Below are 20,409 nucleotides of genomic sequence, written 5' to 3' on the forward strand. Positions count from 1 at the left end.
ACAATGATTGGAATGAGGCTATCGCACTCACCTATAAATTCGGATTCCAGTAGATTATCTGAAAAAAAGGACAAATTAGTTGTGCGTATTAATTTTCTACGTGGAACTCCACCTATTTGGTGACATCTATACATATTTAGATTATTCTAATTTGTGCCGGTCTACCCAGGGTTAGTTGTGATCAAGTATCAACCCCTACCCTGGTATATCTGTGTTTTGTTACACCCATACTGCTGAACTATAACTTGATTTCTATTTGCTACTTCCAAACAGTCATATCTGGTCTTTAAAGTATTTTCTTCAATCCGATATTAGCTAGTGTGATTAGTTCTTGTGGACACGCATCTATCACATGTTCAATGGTGTGTTTCATTTAGTGTTTCTAGGATAGTAAACACGGTGGTGTTAGATTTCACCTCACCCACATCTATTCATACTTTTATTTAGGATGTTAATCAGGAACAAACTCTCTTAGATACACTCATCTCACCTACTGATTGGTGCAACTTTGCACCATGCGGGTCTCGTGACTTAAGGTGCCGTCTTGTAGTCACACACTGTAGGAGCGAAAGAACGTTTCAAAATACGGGTCATACATGCCCTCAAATCTCCTCTTGTCTTTGCCCTAACGATCTTCATTCAATTCACAATCTGATGATACTTTTATATGATGTAATAAACGAGTCACCCCATATGGTGCAATCTATAATCTTTGTTACTTATTTTCTTTTATTTGTACGGTAGTTCACAATCTTTTATTTTTGCGTACTCAGAATCAGACTTTATTACGAATAGCTCTATTTATAGAATTTGTGCAAAACTACAAATAAACGAACAATCAGCTCTTCGAACTTATTTATTTGTATTATTCTTTCCTCGACTACCTCCTAGGTTCATATAGCGTTTTCTAGATTGTATAGACTGAAGTTCGCAACACTCTATTCGTGTACCCGCTGCATACCGTATTAAGTACATCTACTGCGTGTTCTCTACTCGATATTGGGGTACTTAACAGTCTCTTCACTGTTTTATATGTTCATAATCGCCAAAATCATCCAGGGGTTTTAACTCTGTTTATCATGAATCGTACCCAGTCATTCGATACAAAGTTTGTACGTTATTGTGCGTGTTATTCTATATTATTTATACTACGGCCTCAATACTCAATCACGTGTCATGTTAAAGCCTCTTCTCTATTTTTCTCTTTCTCTCAGTGCCACACATTCTGTCCCCGCCCGGCTAACTTCGTCAAAGATCGGTCACCGTGTTTCCACCTACATGGTTCACCGCCCGCCGTCGTGCCGATCCGGCGGTCGGGTGGTGGTTTAAATAGCTCTTTCCTTCTGTAGTGTTCCGTCCGGCTTCAGATCAAACCCGCCTTCTGATTGGAGGCGTGAGCGTGACGTCATATTCAATCGTCACCTTAGGCGACGTCTACCAAGTATTATGGGGGTTATAGTATGCTCCACCCACAATCGGTTTTCTCACGATAATGTCAATAATGACATTCGTTGTCTTCCAAACCACCTTGTACTCCGGTTTGTCTTGTGTAAGAATTGTGATTCAAATTCAACTTATGCTCTATATGATAATCGCGTTCTTGGTCTTTATGGAATGAATACACTTATACTCTTTGGGTGTATGTTAACTTTTGTCCCACATAATTTTTAGGGGTTCATGTCCCTGTTGCAAAGAGTGGTATTTCGTGTGTCACTTGTGAGGAGAAGAGCCGAATGTTAAAGCTAGAATTATTTTGATCTTTATCACGCCCAAGATTCAACCTGTTTCATCATATGAGACCCCTTTCAATTCATGAGTAGCCACGATTCTTTAGCCCCATATAAAGCTGTATTGATGGATGACTCTTTAACATTTGAGCGCGCCCGAATTATGAAAGTGGTTAATCAATTTATATATCAGGAGAAACCATTTATAATATGTTTTACAGAATTCATCTTGCAAGCTCTCGTATATTTATTGATTTAACTCTCATGAAGCAACACGTATTGGCTCAATTCATAGGGTCCAAGTCATGTTAGCATTGACCATGGGATTTCTTCATTTAACCCATGTGTAACGCTCGAGGTCCGATAAATCCACGGCTGTTCCAATCTTAAAAGTTGTTTCTCATTGTTTCTCATTGCAGTTATTTGGTAGTTTCTCAATAATTGACCATGTAAAGTCATTTTCAGTATGTCCTGGTACTTGAAAATGACGCATCATCTTGGTGACTGTTTTCCCGCATCGAAATGTACTTCGATGTTCGTTGATTCTCGTCTTGGCTTTCCGTGTGGTCATACCAATGTATGTCTGTTGGCATTTACAGGTCATGATATATACCTCATTTTGACTATTGCAATTTGAGAAAGTCCTTTGTTCCCATGGTGTTTTCAAGCCCAAGTCAATGTTTTTACACGCTTTCGTGAGGCAACATATATTGCAACTTCCACAAGGGAAGTGTCCAACCACCGTGGGTAAATTCCAGAGAGTGTTGTTATTATCCCTAGTTCCTGTTTTTTTCTTTGGACGGGTGTGTACTATTGAGTCCCGTAAGGATTTTCCACGTTTGAATGCGAAAAGAGGTTTTTCCATTTTAAGGGTTCCTGAGTTAAGGGTCTTTTAGTGTCTTAGTATAATCCCCTTCATTTTGTTGGATTCTCTACCATACGTAGTTACACATACCGTTCTCGTATTCTCTGGTTTTTAGTGCTTCTCTTGGGTTGTTGCATGCCCTTTTATACGCTTGTTTTACCAACCTAGGTGGGTAAGATTTTGAGTGTAACTTGCTTGACAGTTTCTTAGCATGGACCAGGTAGGTTTCTTTTTCTGTACAATTTCTACGAAGTCTCAGAAATTGTCCTACTGGTAGGTTGTCTTTCAAAGTTTTAGGATGAAAACTGTAATATCTCAATAAATTGTTCACATCTGTGGGCTTGTAAAAAACTTCATTTTTTAGTTCTCCTTCGTTGGGCCAGATTTTTAGGTCCATAAACGTGATCCAGTCTTTTTTTTATAGTCATTGTAAATTTAAGATATTGATCTCTCGAGTTTAACCAATTCAAAAAATCTGTTGCTTCTGATTCATTCCCATTCCATATGAGGAAAATATCGTCTATGAAACGCTTCCAAACCGACAACTTGCCGTAATACGGATTGTTGTCGGTGTAGATGAACTTCATTTCAAAATCATGGACATACAGGCAGGCTATGCTGGGCGCACAGGTCATAACCATGGAAGTGCCATGGGTCTGTAAAAAGTATTCTACTTCATACTTGAAATAGTTTTTTGTTAGAGCTAGTCTTGCACATTCAATGATAAACTTTATAGGAGTAATGGATGTCCATTGTTCCTTCTTCAGCAACGTTTCATTTACTTCTAGAGAGGCTTCTAGGGGAATGCTGGTATACAGCGCCTCCACATCTAGAGTAATGAGGAGATCTGTGGATTCATTGAATGATAATGTTTGGAGTTTAATTGAGATATCACGGGTATCTTTCAAGTAAGATGGCATTTTTTGGACCATAGGTCTTAAAAAATGGTCTGTAAATTTAGACAATGGTTCCAAAATCCCGATCCCGGATACGATAGGGCGACCAGGAGGCGGATTGATGTTTTTATGCACTTTTGGAAGAATGTAGAAGTAGGGCACTTTTGGATCCGTTTCTACCAAAAAGGCTGCTTCTGTTGCCGTTATCCATACCTCTTCAACTGCTCCATTTAGAGAGCCTCTCTCATAACATTGACTCATGAAAAAGTTGTCTTGTTGCCATGCCATGATTTTTTTGTAGTTGGCCTGATGGATTGTAATCTTTTGGCAACACAACATTTCCTACTTTTAGAGGTCTCGGTGTCTGACATCTCTCTTGCAGTACCCCATGATCAGCCATCTATTTGTCAGACTACTCCCAAGCCTCTCCTGGGTCCGTGAAAAAGAGGGACTCATCAGCCAACATGATCCTTAGGGTTGACAGAAATAGCAGCATGCACTTCACTTCCAGTCATTGCAGTCATCTTTTTACGTTTAGGAATGATCAACGTCTGGATTGCACAGCAAAAGTATAATCCAAGAAAAGGAATATTTTGTGGTTATCTAGTGACAGATTATCCAACCTCCTTTCCAGCTGCAGAATGACATCCCTATCCCTGTAGTTGAGGAGGCAAGCCACTATTGGGCATTGCTGGGCTATCAGTGGGGGCATCCCTGCTAGCACCCTACGCACCCTTTCCAAAACAAAGCAAAACTCCATCTGTCCCATCCGACTCCAGAAACCAGTCTTCCAATAAAGCAACCATGTCAAGGACCTGTGTTTGTTCAAAGACCCCAACTATTCTCAAATTGTTACAGTGCAACTTGCTTTCAGCGTCCTCAACCTTAGTCTCAAGGATGTGAAACATTTGTTGCTTAACTTCAGGCTGGTGGCACTCCAAAGATCGTCAGCGTTAGAGACTTTTTCAGTTGTTTTCTGCTGATCCGCTCTCAACAATGTGAAGTCTGTAACCATAGTGTCATTCATATGCTCTAATGCTTCATGTGAGCCTTTGAGTGAGCTTATTATGTAGTCCAGTTTAGACTGGTCCATGATGGGTTCAGCATGTGTGTATGGGACAGCAGAGGAGTCCTTCTCTGCAGAGGTCCCTCCAGTTCTCGGTGGCCGAGCCCTGCCCATTTGCAACTCGAGTGGCATAAGCCACCAGCTTCACTTAAAATAGTGAAGGAGGCACTCCGGAGGCAGTGCAGCCCACTTCCCTCCTCAATGCACAACACTACCGCACCAGCAAGGGTCCACACCCAGCTGTGCCGTTCTCTTGTTGAGTGGAGTGATGCAGTCACATCAATGCAGCTTAAGCAGGCAGAAGAAGGCTTATTAGTCGAGCAGGATAGCTCTGAGTGAGTGTTTCATGTACTCACAGTCCATCAACCGATCAACTCCACACATTCATGGTTCTGCTACAGCTCGCACCTGTCTCAGTGGTCCAGAAATGTTATTGCTCCTTGGCCGAAGGAACCTCCACAGAGTTCTCAAGCTCCACTGTGGTAGAGGAGTGAGTGTCCACAGTTCAATTTGCCGATGTGGCCCAACACCTTCACTGCACCTTGCTCAGTTCCCTATCCATAAAGGCCCATGGACGTGGTGGTGTAATTACAGTGTGCCAGCAAGTTCAATAGCTGTGAGAACTCGCTCGAAGGGGCCATCGCAAGACTGGGGACCCCATCCATTCAGATAACTGACCTCCAATGCCCCACAGTACCTCCGCTGGGGTCACAGCCGCTTTAACGTAGGCCAACAATCATTGCCTGCCTCCATATGTCAAGAAGACGGCCCTCAATGTTTTGTCATGTCTGGTCAAGGTAATCGACTGCGTCTGAATGCAGGACCCCAAGAGCAGCGCTCCACTGATCTTCCCTGGTCCCCTCTTACGTTCAGGATTTTCGGGGCATTTGATTACACAGGCTCTCCTCTGCGTCGCCAGTCTTGAGGCTTGGGTTGCAGTCGCCACCTTGCCTCGCAGTCCTCACTTTTGAGGCTGCCCTTTAGGCTGTCCTTTCGACTGTTCTGGGGCAGGTTACGGTGAACTCTTTGTGCTGGCTTTTCTCCCTTGCTTCCCGCGACCTGGGGTGGGAAATGTTGGTGACGGTTAATGTCAAATTATTGGGCTGGTCATCAAATGAGAGCTCTTTCAGTGCACGTCTGGCTCCTTGGGTTGCAGACCATGTCGCAACCGTATTTGCATTCAATAAGTTAGAATTAAAGTCTGGCATAAACTTAACTTAGCTCTTAACAAAAGCACTTTAAGGGCTATCGAAAATAATGTCAGAAAAAAGGAAACAATAGCGTTATTGTACCATGACAGTGCAGTGTGAAATGCTAAATGTAAGACAATGCAACTTTATATGCTGTTACTGCCCCATACCTTGTAAATATGGGGCAGTGTCAAAAAGCAATGGGTGTTTGCGGCAGAACGCCCACTACAACACCCATTGCACGCCCCTTTCACACCAAGTGCTGCGTGAATAGGGGCATTATTTACAAGGCAGCGTTAAACCATGTTAAGTGGCTTAACGCCGCCTTGTAAATAGGGTGAAGGAGTTAATGCCTCAAGAACATCAGAAAAAGTGACCTTCTGGTGTCGTTAACTCCATTTAAATATGCCCCTAAGTTTTATAAGTAATCCAAAGACTGTAACAGATATATGTAGAATACATATGTTTCATAACACTATAAGTGCTATTGCAAGCCGTGCTTTATTTTATATAGTTTTTTTAATGTGTAATGGGATTGTATGTTCAGATTGTTTGTGACTTTTATCAAACCAAATAAATACATTTGAATTTGATAATGCACTGGTCCTGTTGACATTTTGAAATGGTATTCTGAACTGTACAAACCACAGCAGCTGAATTTTATTGTAATTTTCCTTCACTTATTGTGTGTAGCTTGGAGAAATCTGGTAGCAGCTCATTCAATCTCTTCCGTGTTGGTTGTATGTCAGACTATCGATAACAAAACTTCGCCTGATACAAAAATTGTGCCCTGCATAAATATCAATTCATTAGGTGTCGATTTTTTGTTATAAACTCCAGTGGGGTGAAGTTTTTGTACACAATATTTAGGACACAGTACTTTTGTCACAGGATGTTTAGGCCAAGATATTCTAGTGCCATACACTCGTGGTTGCCTACTAAGGACAACTTTCTGGTCTTTAAAACATGCCCCTCATGAGTAGATGTATGAATTGTTCAGAGCACTTTGGACCGCATTGCGGGTGCCTTAGATGAAAGCTGTTAATTCCTCACCCCAACAGTTAAACCCCACAGAGGGTACTTTTAACTCTGTGAGTGCTGAATGAATGGGAATTCCAGGTTTACCCTAAAGAATTGTGTAAGAAATTAGGAAATAGCTAGGGAATCAGTAATTCCAGCTCCTGCTCCCCCAGAAACCCCTCATTTTGCCTTCCAGATTCACCCGGAGATTGTGGCTCCTTTTAGAAGTCTAAATTCAGTGTGAAAGAAAACATGTCTATGGTGTTCCAGCAGATCTCACGATTCTGATGGGGCCATTACTTTCAATTACTGCCTCCATCAAAGTTAAAAGGGGCCTTGTACAGTGGCCATTTGAGATGACTCTAGCATAAAATGATGGCAGTGTGTACTACAAAGTACATAGTGAACCTTACATTTGTTCAGAAAATTCTGTGGGGAAGATTCCCAAGCAATGTGAGTACACGTATGAGCAAAGGCAGGTTGGCCTCTAAGTATGTCATACGCTGTATTCTCTGAAAGGTCACTAACATGTCATGTTGGCTAGTGCCCAGGAAGGACCTGTTTGACTGGGACTTATCTAGTATACTGGTGGAAATTCCAACTATTATTTTATTTGTTGTGGATTGAGTGGTTAAAAATGAGACAAAAGGTGGGAGTAGTGAAGCATGTTCTTTTCATTCAGGGACAGTGAAGGCCGCCAGGAGAGGACAGCAGACATCAACTTGGAGATGGACTGTGATCGGAGGACTCCAACCCCAGAGCCTCACAAGTGCCTTGGAGAAGCTCAGGTGAGAGTGGCATTCGCGCTGGGGCACTGAAGTTACATTTTGCTGCAACTGTAGCTATTGCTTTCCTTTGGATGTGAGCACAATTTGACAATTTACATTGAGTTAGCCCGCCTTAATTCAGTCCCCTTTTTGGCAATTTCACCAGAGACAGGGAATTTGTGTCAAGGCAGCCCTTTCCGCTGTACCCTCTTAGTTAATTGATGTATGGTCTGTAAGTGGCAAGCACATATTTCTAGCACCTGTTTATGTTCTAGGCCTGGAGCCTGCCGGATGGTCAGACCTTCAACATCTCAGCCTTTCTGGACCTACAGTCGGCCCTCGAGGAGGAGATCCACACCCGGGAGGCCTTACAGGAGGAGCTGAAGATGGTGAAAATGGCCAATCAAACATTCGCTGGGTAAGAATGCGGCAAGAGCAGGTGATTATGACTTGCTCCTGGCTGCTAGAGCATACCGTTATTGACTAAGGTGACTTGGATTTGCTGCACTAGTATATTCTTAAAATCCTGATGAGAATTGCAATACTCTATAAAGCACTGCTTCCAAAGAGTAGTAGTTACTGCAGAGGAGACAATCGCATCAACATTCAAAAGTGTAGGACTACATCACTCAGAAGAGACTTGGTGCATACCAAAACACTGCATTGCCTCGAAGTAGCAATAACAACAAAATAACAAAAGGCTCCAGAACTCCTACTACCACCAGCCCTCACCAACCCCTTGGTTGCTAGGACATGCACATCATTTGTGGCCGTGGCACTGTATCACAGGTCTCAATCTACACCTGACAGAGGAGACCCAAATAAGCTGAAACATGCACTGGGTCGCTTATGCTCCAGTCCAGAGGGAGTCTGGCCTGGCAGTTCAGGTTGGACTGTCCCCATCAGAACAGGATCAAAACTGATTTGCATATGGCTGGTTCCTGTCTAGGGTGACATTGTGGGAAAACTAACGATAGACTGGAATCTGACCCGGAGTGATTACACCTGGCTGAGAGTAACTCAACCATTCCACCATCACTTTTTTTGATAACTTATGTAAATATTGCAGCATATGCTGAATTACATGCTTTGACCTCATGAGACTGTTTCTAAAAATCTTTTAATCTTCTATTGTCATTTATTTGCTTTAAATTTGAAGTAAGATTTGGGTATCCACCATCACGCTAGGCTTAGAAGTGTGTGGCAGATTAGTTGTGCTTCTGACTCTCCACTAACTAGTCAGCTGCCATCTTGGGGCAAGTTTGGGTTAGCACCATTGTGACTGGCATTTTCCTTAATGTGCTGTTTTCTGACTTCCAATGTTATGTGCACTCCATAGAGTGTTTATAGAGCACAGGGGCAGCGGGATGCGTTACATAAAACAATTAAATTACGATGCAAGATTTGTATACCTTCAATGAAATGACTATTAAGATATTAAGACAAAATATGTTGCAGCTATCAAGGATTATAATAAAAGCCATTCATCAGACAACTCTTTAATATTGTTAAAAGGCTGTTTTCGTCCAATTGCACCAATACCACAGTGACGTTTTCCATTGAATTATGTTTCTTTTTTTTATCATAGTTTGGCTCCCATTTCTTGTACCATTTTTCAAACTCATCTAAACTCAGGATATTCCTTCAAAAATCCTGTTTCTGAAATTTCTCCTCTTCCTCTCGACACTATCTCTGCCTCTCCTCTGGATCATTGCTCTCTAAACATTCTGCATTATGCAACCACTGAAATTGGGCCAGTCCTTACAGGCCTCTACAGTCTTTCGTTATCTTATGTTACAGTGCCTACATTTGGAAGGAACATTTGGTAGTTTTTTTATTGAACAAAGCCTTTGGCTGATTCAACCACTTTGACAAATTGTTATCCTATTTATTATCTCTTACAGCTAAATTCTTGGAAAAATATGTGAACCTGTAGCTGCCTTCCTTCCTTGAGACTAATACTTAACTTGACCCTATTCCGTCCAGTTTTAGGCATTTTCTTTATACAGAGTCTGCATTATTAACTTTTGATGAAGAACCTAGGATAATGGTGGACCACAACAGTATATGGTTTCAGCTCCTTTAGCTGTCAGCAGTATTTTTACTCTGTGAAATACTGCATATTACTTGTATTGTGGACTGTGGCATTCAAGGCACTGCACTTTCGTGAGTGGAATCCTTCCATATCCTCCACCTGCGACCTTATCAGTCCAATCTTCATCAAGTTATTTGTGGTGTATATTAAGGGTCCATTTTAATCCCTTCACTTTATAATGTGTGTGTTGCAGCACTGGACAGGCTCAACCCCTATGGGCTGTCTGTAATAGCCTACGCTGATGGTGCTCAAATCATATTGCATCTGGATCTGAACCCTAGTCTTCCTCAGTCCAATTTTCACACGTGCCTTAAATTGGACTTTAAGTGTACCAAAACCAATTAAAATGTAATAAAAAAACAACCAACAGGATACAGCAGTACAAACCTGGTTCAATCAAATGAACCTTAAAGACTTCAAACCCCAACTTACACGGAATGCCAAATCACTTGGATTCACCTTGAACATCAACCTCTGCCTTTAAGGAAAACATTACAAACAAAAACACAGCTGGCCTTATATTAGCTCTCTCTTCTAAAGAAAATCAAACCTTTTCTTCCAGAAAGCGACTCCAAAACTGCTATTCAAGTCCTTGTACACTTGCATCTGGATGTGGAAATGCCCTACTCCATGGCTTCACAGAGCCCACACTGACACCCCTTAGGGGCATCCTACACACTGCATCATGTCTTGTCCAGGGTCTGAAGAAATATGGTCACATAATCCCCATCCTGATGGAACTCCATTGGCTCCCCTTGCCTGCCCACACCATCTTCAAAATCAGCTGCATTATTTACAGATGCCTTCACCACCAGTCCTGCTGCAGACAAGCTCACCATTTCAGGTAGTTCCTGGCACACCCACAGCCAGGACACCATCAGATTGCAGACTAAGATGTTTAAAAAAACACAAGGGAACATCCCCTTATCCATTAGGATTGCCCCAATGCTGCTTCAGTTTACATAAGAATTGAAGACTCACCTATACATTACAATGCAAAAACCACCCACAACTCAGCTTTCTGTCCTAGTATTCATTGACTTTGAGCTTTCCTTTCACTATGTACAGAGCTAGTGTTTTGGCTAGCTTTTTGCACAATAGAAAAACACCATATAAATACATGCAACCAAAACAACCACATTTTAATTTGTTGACTGTCGCTTCCATATATGGACTTCTGGTTGATGACCATCTGAAATAGATCCTTCCATTGTTCCTACTCAGTCTGCAAATAAAACCTGGAGTCAACGTTCTAGCTCTCCCATGAGAATCTTTTTTCTTTTTATTTTATTGAGCAGAAAAAACATTAATGAATACAGAACTTCATCATAATCGAAACAAGCAAGAGTTTTAACACTTAGAGACTAGCACCTAATAATTCATAGCAAAGAAACAATTATACTTTTATGTAAAGTGCATTTGTGCCAAGTGCTTTGAAGCGATAAGGTAAAAAGATTCTCATTAATTCTGGCTTGATGATTTAAATAAGTTATCTTGCATTTTCCTATTACAAATAATACGTGCTCTTATATTTTTCCCTTTTTTTCTTTCCTTTCCTTCCCTCTCTCCACTCTCCATTTCTCCCTCCCCATTCTCTTCTCTCTTGGAAAATATAAAAGTGAATCAATGTAAAAGTGAGACAGTGCTAAAGCACTTTTGGTTTGTTCTAGCTTAATAATTTAGCAAACGACCTAGAATTCATCTCATATTTCTGACATAATAAATAATATCTTTGCTCTTTTTTCTTTTCCTTTAAAAGAGCTGAAAAGTGCGTATAGGTTGTTAATACCATTTCTTAAGTTTAAAACAATATGATGTCAAGCAAACCTTAGGCACACACTACACACAAATTATATTTATAGTTGTTCCCAGTTCAGTAGTCATCAAACTTAAATGTTTAAGAAAAATCTGATTTCCACATGAAAAATATATAGTCATCCAAATCTTGGACTACAGAGATCTTTTATTTGCAGATCATTTACACTGATCATGTAGCCAACAAGTGTTTCGTCGGTTTGGCGACTATATCAGGGCTGTACATAGTAAAACAGAATCAAAAGGTAAGCACAGCCTTACTAGAAGGTCAATGTACCACCCAAAAGATATTCTTGCCGTGCTGCTTTGACGAGTAACATTGGTAGCCAAAACAGTAAAAGTCCGATATGTGTTATTAAGGCTCCCGTGGGGGGGTGTGGCTAACCGCCAAGCATGGCAGCCGCACATTAACGGAGCTCCCGGCCGGGACCCACATAACCTTGCAAATACTTGAGTAATCTGGGGATAACACAGATTAAATCTCCCCTTGACTCGACCGAGATACTATGGAAATCGATTGACCGGCAAAGGGCTTCGCAGAGCCCCACAGCTGCTCAACAACACTGGTAGAATCTGCCGATCGAACTGTGTAGCCCCATTGACACTGAGAGTGCGGCTTCCCGGGAGTGTTTGACCGGAGGCCGTGCATCGGCTGCCTAGGCGATTTGACCTGTCTGGCTACAGAGAAAACCATAGCAGACCTGGGACCGACCCGGAGGTGCACATGGTCCCGGACAGTAGAGAAGGAGAACAATTTTGGAGATTCAGAGGACCCGGGACCTGTGCTAAGCGGGCGAAGGCGGAGAGACACAGTTCATTCACACATGTGAGGTTAATTTCTTTTGGCCTTACGTCGTTTAAGAACTCAAATTGAGATGTCAATTTACCCGGTGTGTCTATCTGTAACCCGCTGCCTGACATAAACTCTGGATTTGAATCCGGCATCGCGCTGCCATTACACGACGTTCTTGCTGCGTCACTGAAGCTTGCGGCTGCAGAGTGAATGTGACCCCCCTGATGGTACTGGAATTAACACGCTGGCGCAGAGACGTTTTAATGCAGGGGCAAAGTGGGCTCTGGCCCAGGGCCCCAGCCTTTCAGGGGGCCCCCTGACAGAGTCAGCTCCATTCTCCAGAGTTTTGCCCTAATGACCTTGAATATTTCTTAAACAGATTGTTTTAAATACTGTTTTCCTTTAATCTATTTTTATGTACCTGATGTGTAAGTCTAGTACAGGCATTTTGCAGAGAAATGTTGTTTTTATGTTTAATGCAATATACATAAAAAAAAGTTTATTTTACATCAAAAAAAGGCCTAACATATAAGAAATGGGAGGGCGTCACAGAGAATATTTGAAGTAATATTGGTGAGCTAATGCTGTGTTACAATGTTGAAAATACACATAACCATCCCTGAATATTAGATGTAAACGCATTTAGGGCCTTATTTATGAGAAGTGATGCATCGCTGTGTGAAAACAGGGATGCATCACTTCTCAGTGCGCCCTCCTTGCGACATGACGGATGCGTAATATTTACTGTATGACGCATCATGTCGCAAGGAGTTACAGATACGTCAGTATTTGTAGGCGCAAAAGAGATGCATTGCTGGGATGTGTCTGAAAATAGACGCAACTCCAGCAATGTGTCCTTTCACGTGGGGCAAGCCCCATGTGAAAGGGCCTGCATTATTCTTACGTCTGCTGTGAGGCAGGTGTACGATATTGATGCAATGGGGTCCTAGAAGTGGCGCACTGAGTTCTCCTAGATTTCAATGCGCCACTTCTACGAGGCTTTTTGCGGGGGAACACCCAACCTGCATACATTATACCTGGCGCAGGTATAATGTGGTGCTGGGGTTTACAAAGTGACGCATCTACCTAGATGCGTCACTTTGTAAATAGGGCGCAACATGGCACATTTTTAGGTCTCGCCTGAGCCAGCGCAAGCGCTGCTCTGGCAAGACATTTAGTAGCTGCTTCAAAAGTGCTACCTTGCCGGCCACCAGCTTGCTATTACGCGCACAAGCACGTGCAACGTGCACAGCACTTTTCCCCGTTGCATGCGCGCGTGCGCACCACACGCGTCACCACTCGCGTTTTTTTAATTTCATTTTTGCGAGCACATAGCGCGTCATCGCGATCCCTTTCGCTTTCACCGTGATTGCGATGACTTTCGCGGCCGCGCGGCGTTACTTTTACAGCCGCGCGGCCAATGCTTGTTTAGCTTTGACGCCTTGTGCAGAGAATACATAGACTCTGATTTAACTTTATCCTTGTGATCGTTTCTTAATAGTTAAGTTCATCCTGATTGCTGGCACCTTCCTTTTACTCTTCTCACTGTTTACAGTTTTCAAGCAGTTCCCCAAGCGGCTGTGGAGGAGGAGGTAACATCTCCATTGGCTCAGCTCCAGCCACTCACAAACTCTAGTAATGGCAGTGGACCAGGGAAACTTTTATCTTCAAAACTGTTTTCGCTGACATGACAGGAGCAGTTTCGGCAATAACCGAGTGCCAGCTGGTCCACTATACCATTGCAGCAAGATGGACCCGGCACTGTTTTTTAAATTTTCCATTGTCAAACTCTCAAAGCGGAGGATTGTCTTTGGAAAATGAAAAATCATTGTCACTGGTGCTAAGAGATAAAATACAGCGCATAGGGAACATTGCTGTATTTTTTACTGCCCTGTACATTTGCTGTGTTTGGCGCTCCAGACAGGAAGTACAAAGGCAGACATACCACCCCACTTTCAGTATCCACACAGTCTGAGATAAACATTTTCATGGATTTACCAATGTTGTAAATATATTTTTTGTGGGTGCTCTATGTTGTTTCTGAAGACATCACTGAATGGTGCCATACAAATGGTATACAAAGAGGAAAATAAATATTTCTTTCATGAACAAAAGAAAAAACAACAAGCATTGGCATAGCCAATAGGTCTCGCCTTTGGGACCTTATAAGTGCTTAGCCATGCAACAGTTGATGTTGTTGCACCAAGGATATTGTGCTGCATAACTAAATATCCCAAAAGCGAGACCTATTGGCTATGCCAATGCTTGTTTACGCTGCCGGTGCTTCACAAAAAGTGACACACCGTCGGCATAAAAGTGAAGCAAGGCCTCATAAATAAGGCCCTTAGAATTTGGACGAGTGTTCCTATGCACTGTCAGGGACCTAATGAAATTAAATGAAATAGTGTATTTAATAAAGCGCGCAGCTACTCAGACTAGAGTGTCCTGGCGCGTGACCGCGGGTGGAAAACGTTCGTAAAAGACCCATCAGTTATTAAAAAGGCAGATTATTAAGTTCTTCCTGAAAGTGAGTAGGTCTGTGGTTAGTCTCAGAGACTCAGGGAGTCTATTCCACAATTTTGCACCTAGAAAGCTGAGGGATCTGCCTCCAGTGCGGGCACAGCATATTTTAGGCACGATGGCCAGGTTGGCATTGGAAGATCCTAGGGTATCTATATGTTATGTAGCGATTAACACGCTTATTTAGGTAGCCGGCTCCTAAGCCGTGGAAAGCTTCGAAGAAGATGGTCATTGCTTTGAAGTCGATCTGTTCTTTTATGCAGAGCCAGTGTAGAGACTTAAGAATAGGGGTCATACTAGATCTGGGTTTAGGTCTCAGGATGGCTCTGGCCGCCATGTTTTGTACCACTTGTAGGCGCTGGATAAGGGATTTGGGAAGACCGAGGTACAAGCTGTTGACATAGTCAAGCTTTGATGTCACCAGAGCCTGCATCACGATCTTTCTGCTCTCAAGCAGTAACAGTGGCAGGAATTTGTTGTGCATGGAGAGTGTCTTGTCTATGACAATTCCTAAGGTTTTGACTTTCTCCTTTTTCCCTGGCGGGGGCGGCAGATCTTTTGGCCACCAAGAGCTCCAGTCAGGCGTTTCTGGATTACCAAAGAAAACAACTTCAGTTTTGTCAGGATTTAACTTCAGCTGATTGATCTTAAGCCATTTAAAAACCTTTGTGGGGCAAGACCTAATCATTGCCCCGTCAAAGTTGGTTTCTTTTTCACATGAAAAAATCAGCTGAGTGTCATCAGCATAGGAAACTATTTTGGCGCCCTCTTCCTCTGCCAGAAATGCAAGGGGGGATAGATATATATTAAAAAGAGTAGGACTGAGAATGGGGCCCTGAGGGACACCTACATTCATGGCCGGAACCGGGGATGAGAAAGGTGGGAGCCAGATTTCCTGGGATCTATTTGCCAAGAAGGATGACATCCATGTTAAGGCGGTCCCCCCCAGGCTGATGTTAGCGAGTCTCTCCAGGAGCCTCTCATGTGGGAACGTATCGAAGGCCACTGACAGATCAAGCAGTATCATAACAGCCTTGCCTCCCTGGTCCAGCTTACCCTTGAGAAATTCAGTCTCTTCCAGTAGAGCGGACTCTATACTGTAGTTAGCCCTAAAACCGGATTGGGACTCATGAAGGAGCTGCCCATCTTCAATGTGTTTTTGGAGTGCCTTGTTTACATGCTTCTCTAATACTTTGGAGAGGGCCGTAAGACGGGAGATTGGCCTGTAGTTGGCAGGCTTCGCCGGTTTGGCTTTATCCTTTTTTATCAGTGGAAGAATCTTGGCAATCTTCCATAATTTCGGCATGCTGCCTGAGGAGAGGGAAGCATTAAAGAGCTGGCTTACTGTGGGTTTATGGTGGGAGCTAATAGGTTCAGGATATTCACTGGACATGGGTCGGCGGTAGGAGAGCCAAACTTAATGCTTAGGAGAAGGGTCAGTGACTCTTCAAGCTGAAACTCAGGGAAAGTTAGTAAAGATGGAGGATCCAAGAGGTGAAATTTGCTATTAGAATTAAGGTAGAAGATCAGTTCTTCCTCTGAGATGTTGGTAAAGGCTTGTTGGATCACAGAGATCTTTTTGTGGAAGAATTGAGCTATTTGCTTAGACCATTCTTCCGTGCATGGCCCTTCCTTTGTGCTGGCTTTCGGGGCGGTAAAGGATTTAACTATGCTAACGATTTCCTTACTCTTATTTAGGCATTTTCTATCTTGGTTTGAAAGAAGTTTTTCTTGGCTGCCTTCACGAGAATGTAATGAGCTTTTAAGGTGTCTTTATACAGCTTCCTGTCCTCAGGTAGATAGGATTTACGCCATTTCCGTTCCATTTTTCAACAATTTCTTTTGCTAGATCTGAGGGAATCGTTAAAGCATGGAGCTGGTGGGGCCAACCTCTTTGAGGAGCGGGAAACAACTGGTACAGCTGCACCAATGTTGGTTCAGAGGCATGAATCTATTGAGAAGGCAGCCAGACAGCTCCGGTGAGGAACGACCGAGGGCATCTGCTAACATTGGGATGGATATTTTATGGAACGTTCTGTAATTAGGGACCCTCTGCCCTGCGTTAGCCCGAGGGGCTGTGTCAGAGTTGGGAATGATGAATTTTAATAGGAGGTGGTCAGACCAGGTAATGGGAAGAGGTAGGCTTACTGATATGTCAAAGTTGTGAAAGATTTGGTCTAGGGTATGGTCCTTCTCCTGGGTGGCCGAAAAATAGATGAAAACATGTTGCAGGTCTGCAGCGTCTCCATCAAGGAAATTGTTTGAGGGTATTTTCCATTGTCCATATGTATATTGAAATCTCCCAGAATAAGGCAGTTGTTGTACTTTAAGTCCAGGGAGGTGGTGGCTGTATAAAGCGTGGTAATAAAATTTCCATTTGAACCGGGAGGTCTGTAAATCAGAAAACTAGCTATGCTATGATGGGGGAATAAGGTACAGCGGAAGCCTAAGGACTCTGCGATCTCGAAGTTTTCCATCGGGATGGGAGAGCAGTCTAGTTCTTGATTGTAAATTATTATGACACCGCCCCCCCTTCCCACTCGGTCGGTCCCTCCTAAGGATTTTATAATTCATAGTGATTGCCGAGGTGATAGTAGGGTTGGAGGCTTCAGACAGCCATGTCTCAGTGAGAAATGAAACATCAGGCTGTTCGACTAAAAGTAGGTCATAAATGTGTGGTTCATGCTTTTGCATAGAGTGACAATTTAAAAGGGTGGCCTTTAAGTCCTCTGTTTTCTTATTGTTTTTACACTTAGTGTTGCATGGGAGGTTCTTGGGTGTGAGTTTCCTGTGCTGAGGATAGACCAGTTTCACTTATTGCATCGAAAGTCTTCCTCCAAGCTCGGATCAGCAGCTGTACACTGACATAATGGTAGCCGCTAAGCAGTATTACCCTATTGTAATATAGTGGAAGAAGCTCACCGGAGGGGAGCTGGGCAGCATGGCTGGCGCTGGATGCTGACGGGACACTGACGGGAGCAGATAGGCTTGCCTTTGGCGCGCCAGAAGCGCAGCCGCTGGTCGCGTCCGTTTGCAGCGGGAATATATAGGTTAATGCCTATGATGCAAACTGGATCGCTAACGCAGCTGAGGAAGCGGAAACTGCGTGGCGGAAGTGAGGAGCCTGATAGTAGCCCCAGCCCTCCACACAATCGGTGTATCAGCCGCGGCGAACCAGGACTGGAGGAAAAGTGAGATGCGAATCTAAGCAGCGAAGGAGGTGTAGGCAAACCGAATAAACTAAAGTGCAAGTGCGCATAGGTAGGAGAAATTGTTAATTTTCAGACTCCACGAACTGTTGGTGCGGTAGCTACTTGACCCTTTCCCCCAAAGTGGCTGGACTCTTGGCAGTTGTTTCTTTTGTGTGACGACTGCTCTTTCCCCTCTCTCTTCTCCCCTGCCCCTGATCTCCCTCTTGCCCCCTCTCCCTTGTCCTCCCTAGCAATATTGGATGTGAATGTCACCTGGCACACTTTATCAAGATATAATAAGGTTTCATCACAACGGCAACTGTTTTGTTGTTTTGAGTTCGGTTTCAAGGGGTGGATTGGAGTGGGTGGGTTAAAATGGGTATCAGACATAATACCCTTCAGGCATTCACCACATAAGTTCATTACCCAATGGAAATAAACTTGACTCCTTCTGGGGTTTGAATATGGATACTATGTAAAGTTTGAACATACGCAATCCTCAACATCAGATTATGCACTGTCACAGCTGTACCTCGAACATCACTTCTTATCTAATTAGTAATTACCACCTGTTTAAATATGCAATTATGCATGTAATGTTTTATCTGAAATGCCTAATAAAATTTGTGTTAAAAAACATGGTAGGAGAAATTGTTAAAAAGCACAGAGTAATTCAGCCACACATATACAATTTTAAAAGTATTAAAAACGTAGTAGCAGGGCAGGAAACACTAAATCCTACCGCAGTCAGCTGCACGCGTCCGTTTACATCGGGAATATATAGGCTAATGCCTATGATGTGAACTGGATCGCTAACGCAGCTGAGGAAGCGGAAACGGCGTGGAAAACAGGGGCTCAAATTGGACCATAAATTCAAAGCTGTTCTGAACAGGGGCCCCCAAAATATTTTTGGCCCAGGGCCCCCAAAATCCTTAAGATGTCCCTGCGCTGGCGTGTACGGATCGACTCTACTGCAGACGGTGGCCAGTGTTGCCTAATTCCCACAGACCTCCCTTTGCTCCTTTAGTGCTGGGTGAATACTGGGTTTCGCTCCGGGGACTTGAGGACTCAGGCTGCAGCGGACTATACCGGGGACACAATAACATACATGCACTGTGGTGAGGAAGTGCATTCCTGCAGAATTTCAGTGGCAGACCAGTGTGAATTTTGTTTAGTGCTTTCCTCACGGCTTCAGGGAGTGAGGTACTTGAGACCTGTCTTTTCCTTTTCTGCTGGATGGGAGACAAAGTGTACGGTAGGGAGTATTGCACCACCCTATGCTCCCCTCAAAATCTTAATGGTGGGAAATAATATCCTCAGACTCAGTTCAGAGGTAATGGTGGGGTAATCATTTTGCCCAAGTACCCATTGATGTGTGACTTCCTGCTGGGTGGATCTGAGGGCTTGAGTGGCTGACCACTGTGAGCGGACTGACCAGTGAACAGTCTACAAAGCTACCCTATACTACACGTCGAATACCGGCTGAGTGTGGTGGGACCTAGTGCAGAGTCGCGACTACGTCTGGCACCATAAAGACCTGAAGTGCCTTACTCAGGGTCTGTACTGAAATACAATAAATAGGGCTGTGGTCTCACGCATTGGTACTGAAAGCCTATTCAGTAACTGTCGCCCTGAATGTTTATTCAGTACACAGCCTGTCACGACCTGCAGTAATGGGGCGCACCAAGGGGAAACCGTCTAAGATGCAACCAGCAGAACTATCTGCTCAAGGGTACTCGGACTTGACCTCACAGACTTTGTCAATCAGTTGTGTGCCCCCGACAGCTATGACACCGGCACCTGATAAACTCGACCAAATTTTGCAGGAAATAAGGGCCTCACGTCAGTCCATTGGACATCAAATTGGCACCTTCACCACTGGTTTTACTCTCTTACGTGCGGATCATGATACATTTTCTGAGACAGTCAAAAGTAATAAACAAGCGTTACTGGAAAAAGTGCCACAACACAAAGAAAATGCAGAACAATTGATTCAAATGCACAAACAACTCGATAGAGTACAAGATGCCGAAGGAAGAGCCCGACGTAATAACATCCGAATTATAGGTCTGCCAGTCATTTGGAGGGCCCCAATGCGAGCCCATTTGTTGAATAGTGGCTAAGAGAGTACGTAGCCCCGGAAGGGTTATCCTCTTTTTTTCTGTGTCGAGAGAGCACACCGGATCCCCCACGGGCAGGCCAGTAGCAGGAATGCCACTGCGACCGCTAATAGCCTGTATCTTCAATTTCAGGGATCGAGACCTCCTGCTTCAGAAAGCCAGGGAAAATGCTCCGATATAATGTGAAAACAACCGGATCTCCCTTTACCCAGACTATACTGTCCAAGTATAGCGACAATGGGCCTCCTACCAACCACTGAAGCGAAAACTTTAAGCATTGGATCTCAAGTATGCTCTACTGTTTCCAGCACTTTTAAAAATTATATATAATCAAAAATCTTATT

At 43.4% G+C, this 20,409-nt stretch overlaps 1 protein-coding gene across 7 annotated transcripts in view; it reads left to right on the plus strand.

Annotated features, from left to right (window-relative positions):
- DMPK (DM1 protein kinase) overlaps positions 1-20,409 on the plus strand; it is an 817,401-nt gene that overhangs the window by 648,368 nt on the left and 148,624 nt on the right. For all 7 annotated transcript variants that reach the window (XR_014968671.1, XM_085625612.1, XM_085625617.1 and 4 more), the window contains exons 10-11: positions 7,447-7,552; positions 7,807-7,949. Coding sequence is in view for 6 of the 7 variants with exons in the window: in XM_085625612.1 (XP_085481738.1) it covers positions 7,447-7,552; positions 7,807-7,949 (249 nt within the window). In the remaining variant the exon portion in view is untranslated. The remainder of the gene's footprint in view (positions 1-7,446; positions 7,553-7,806; positions 7,950-20,409) is intronic.

This window comes from Triturus cristatus, chromosome 9 (genome assembly GCF_964204655.1).
Source record: "Triturus cristatus chromosome 9, aTriCri1.1, whole genome shotgun sequence".
Taxonomy (NCBI): domain Eukaryota; kingdom Metazoa; phylum Chordata; class Amphibia; order Caudata; family Salamandridae; genus Triturus; species Triturus cristatus.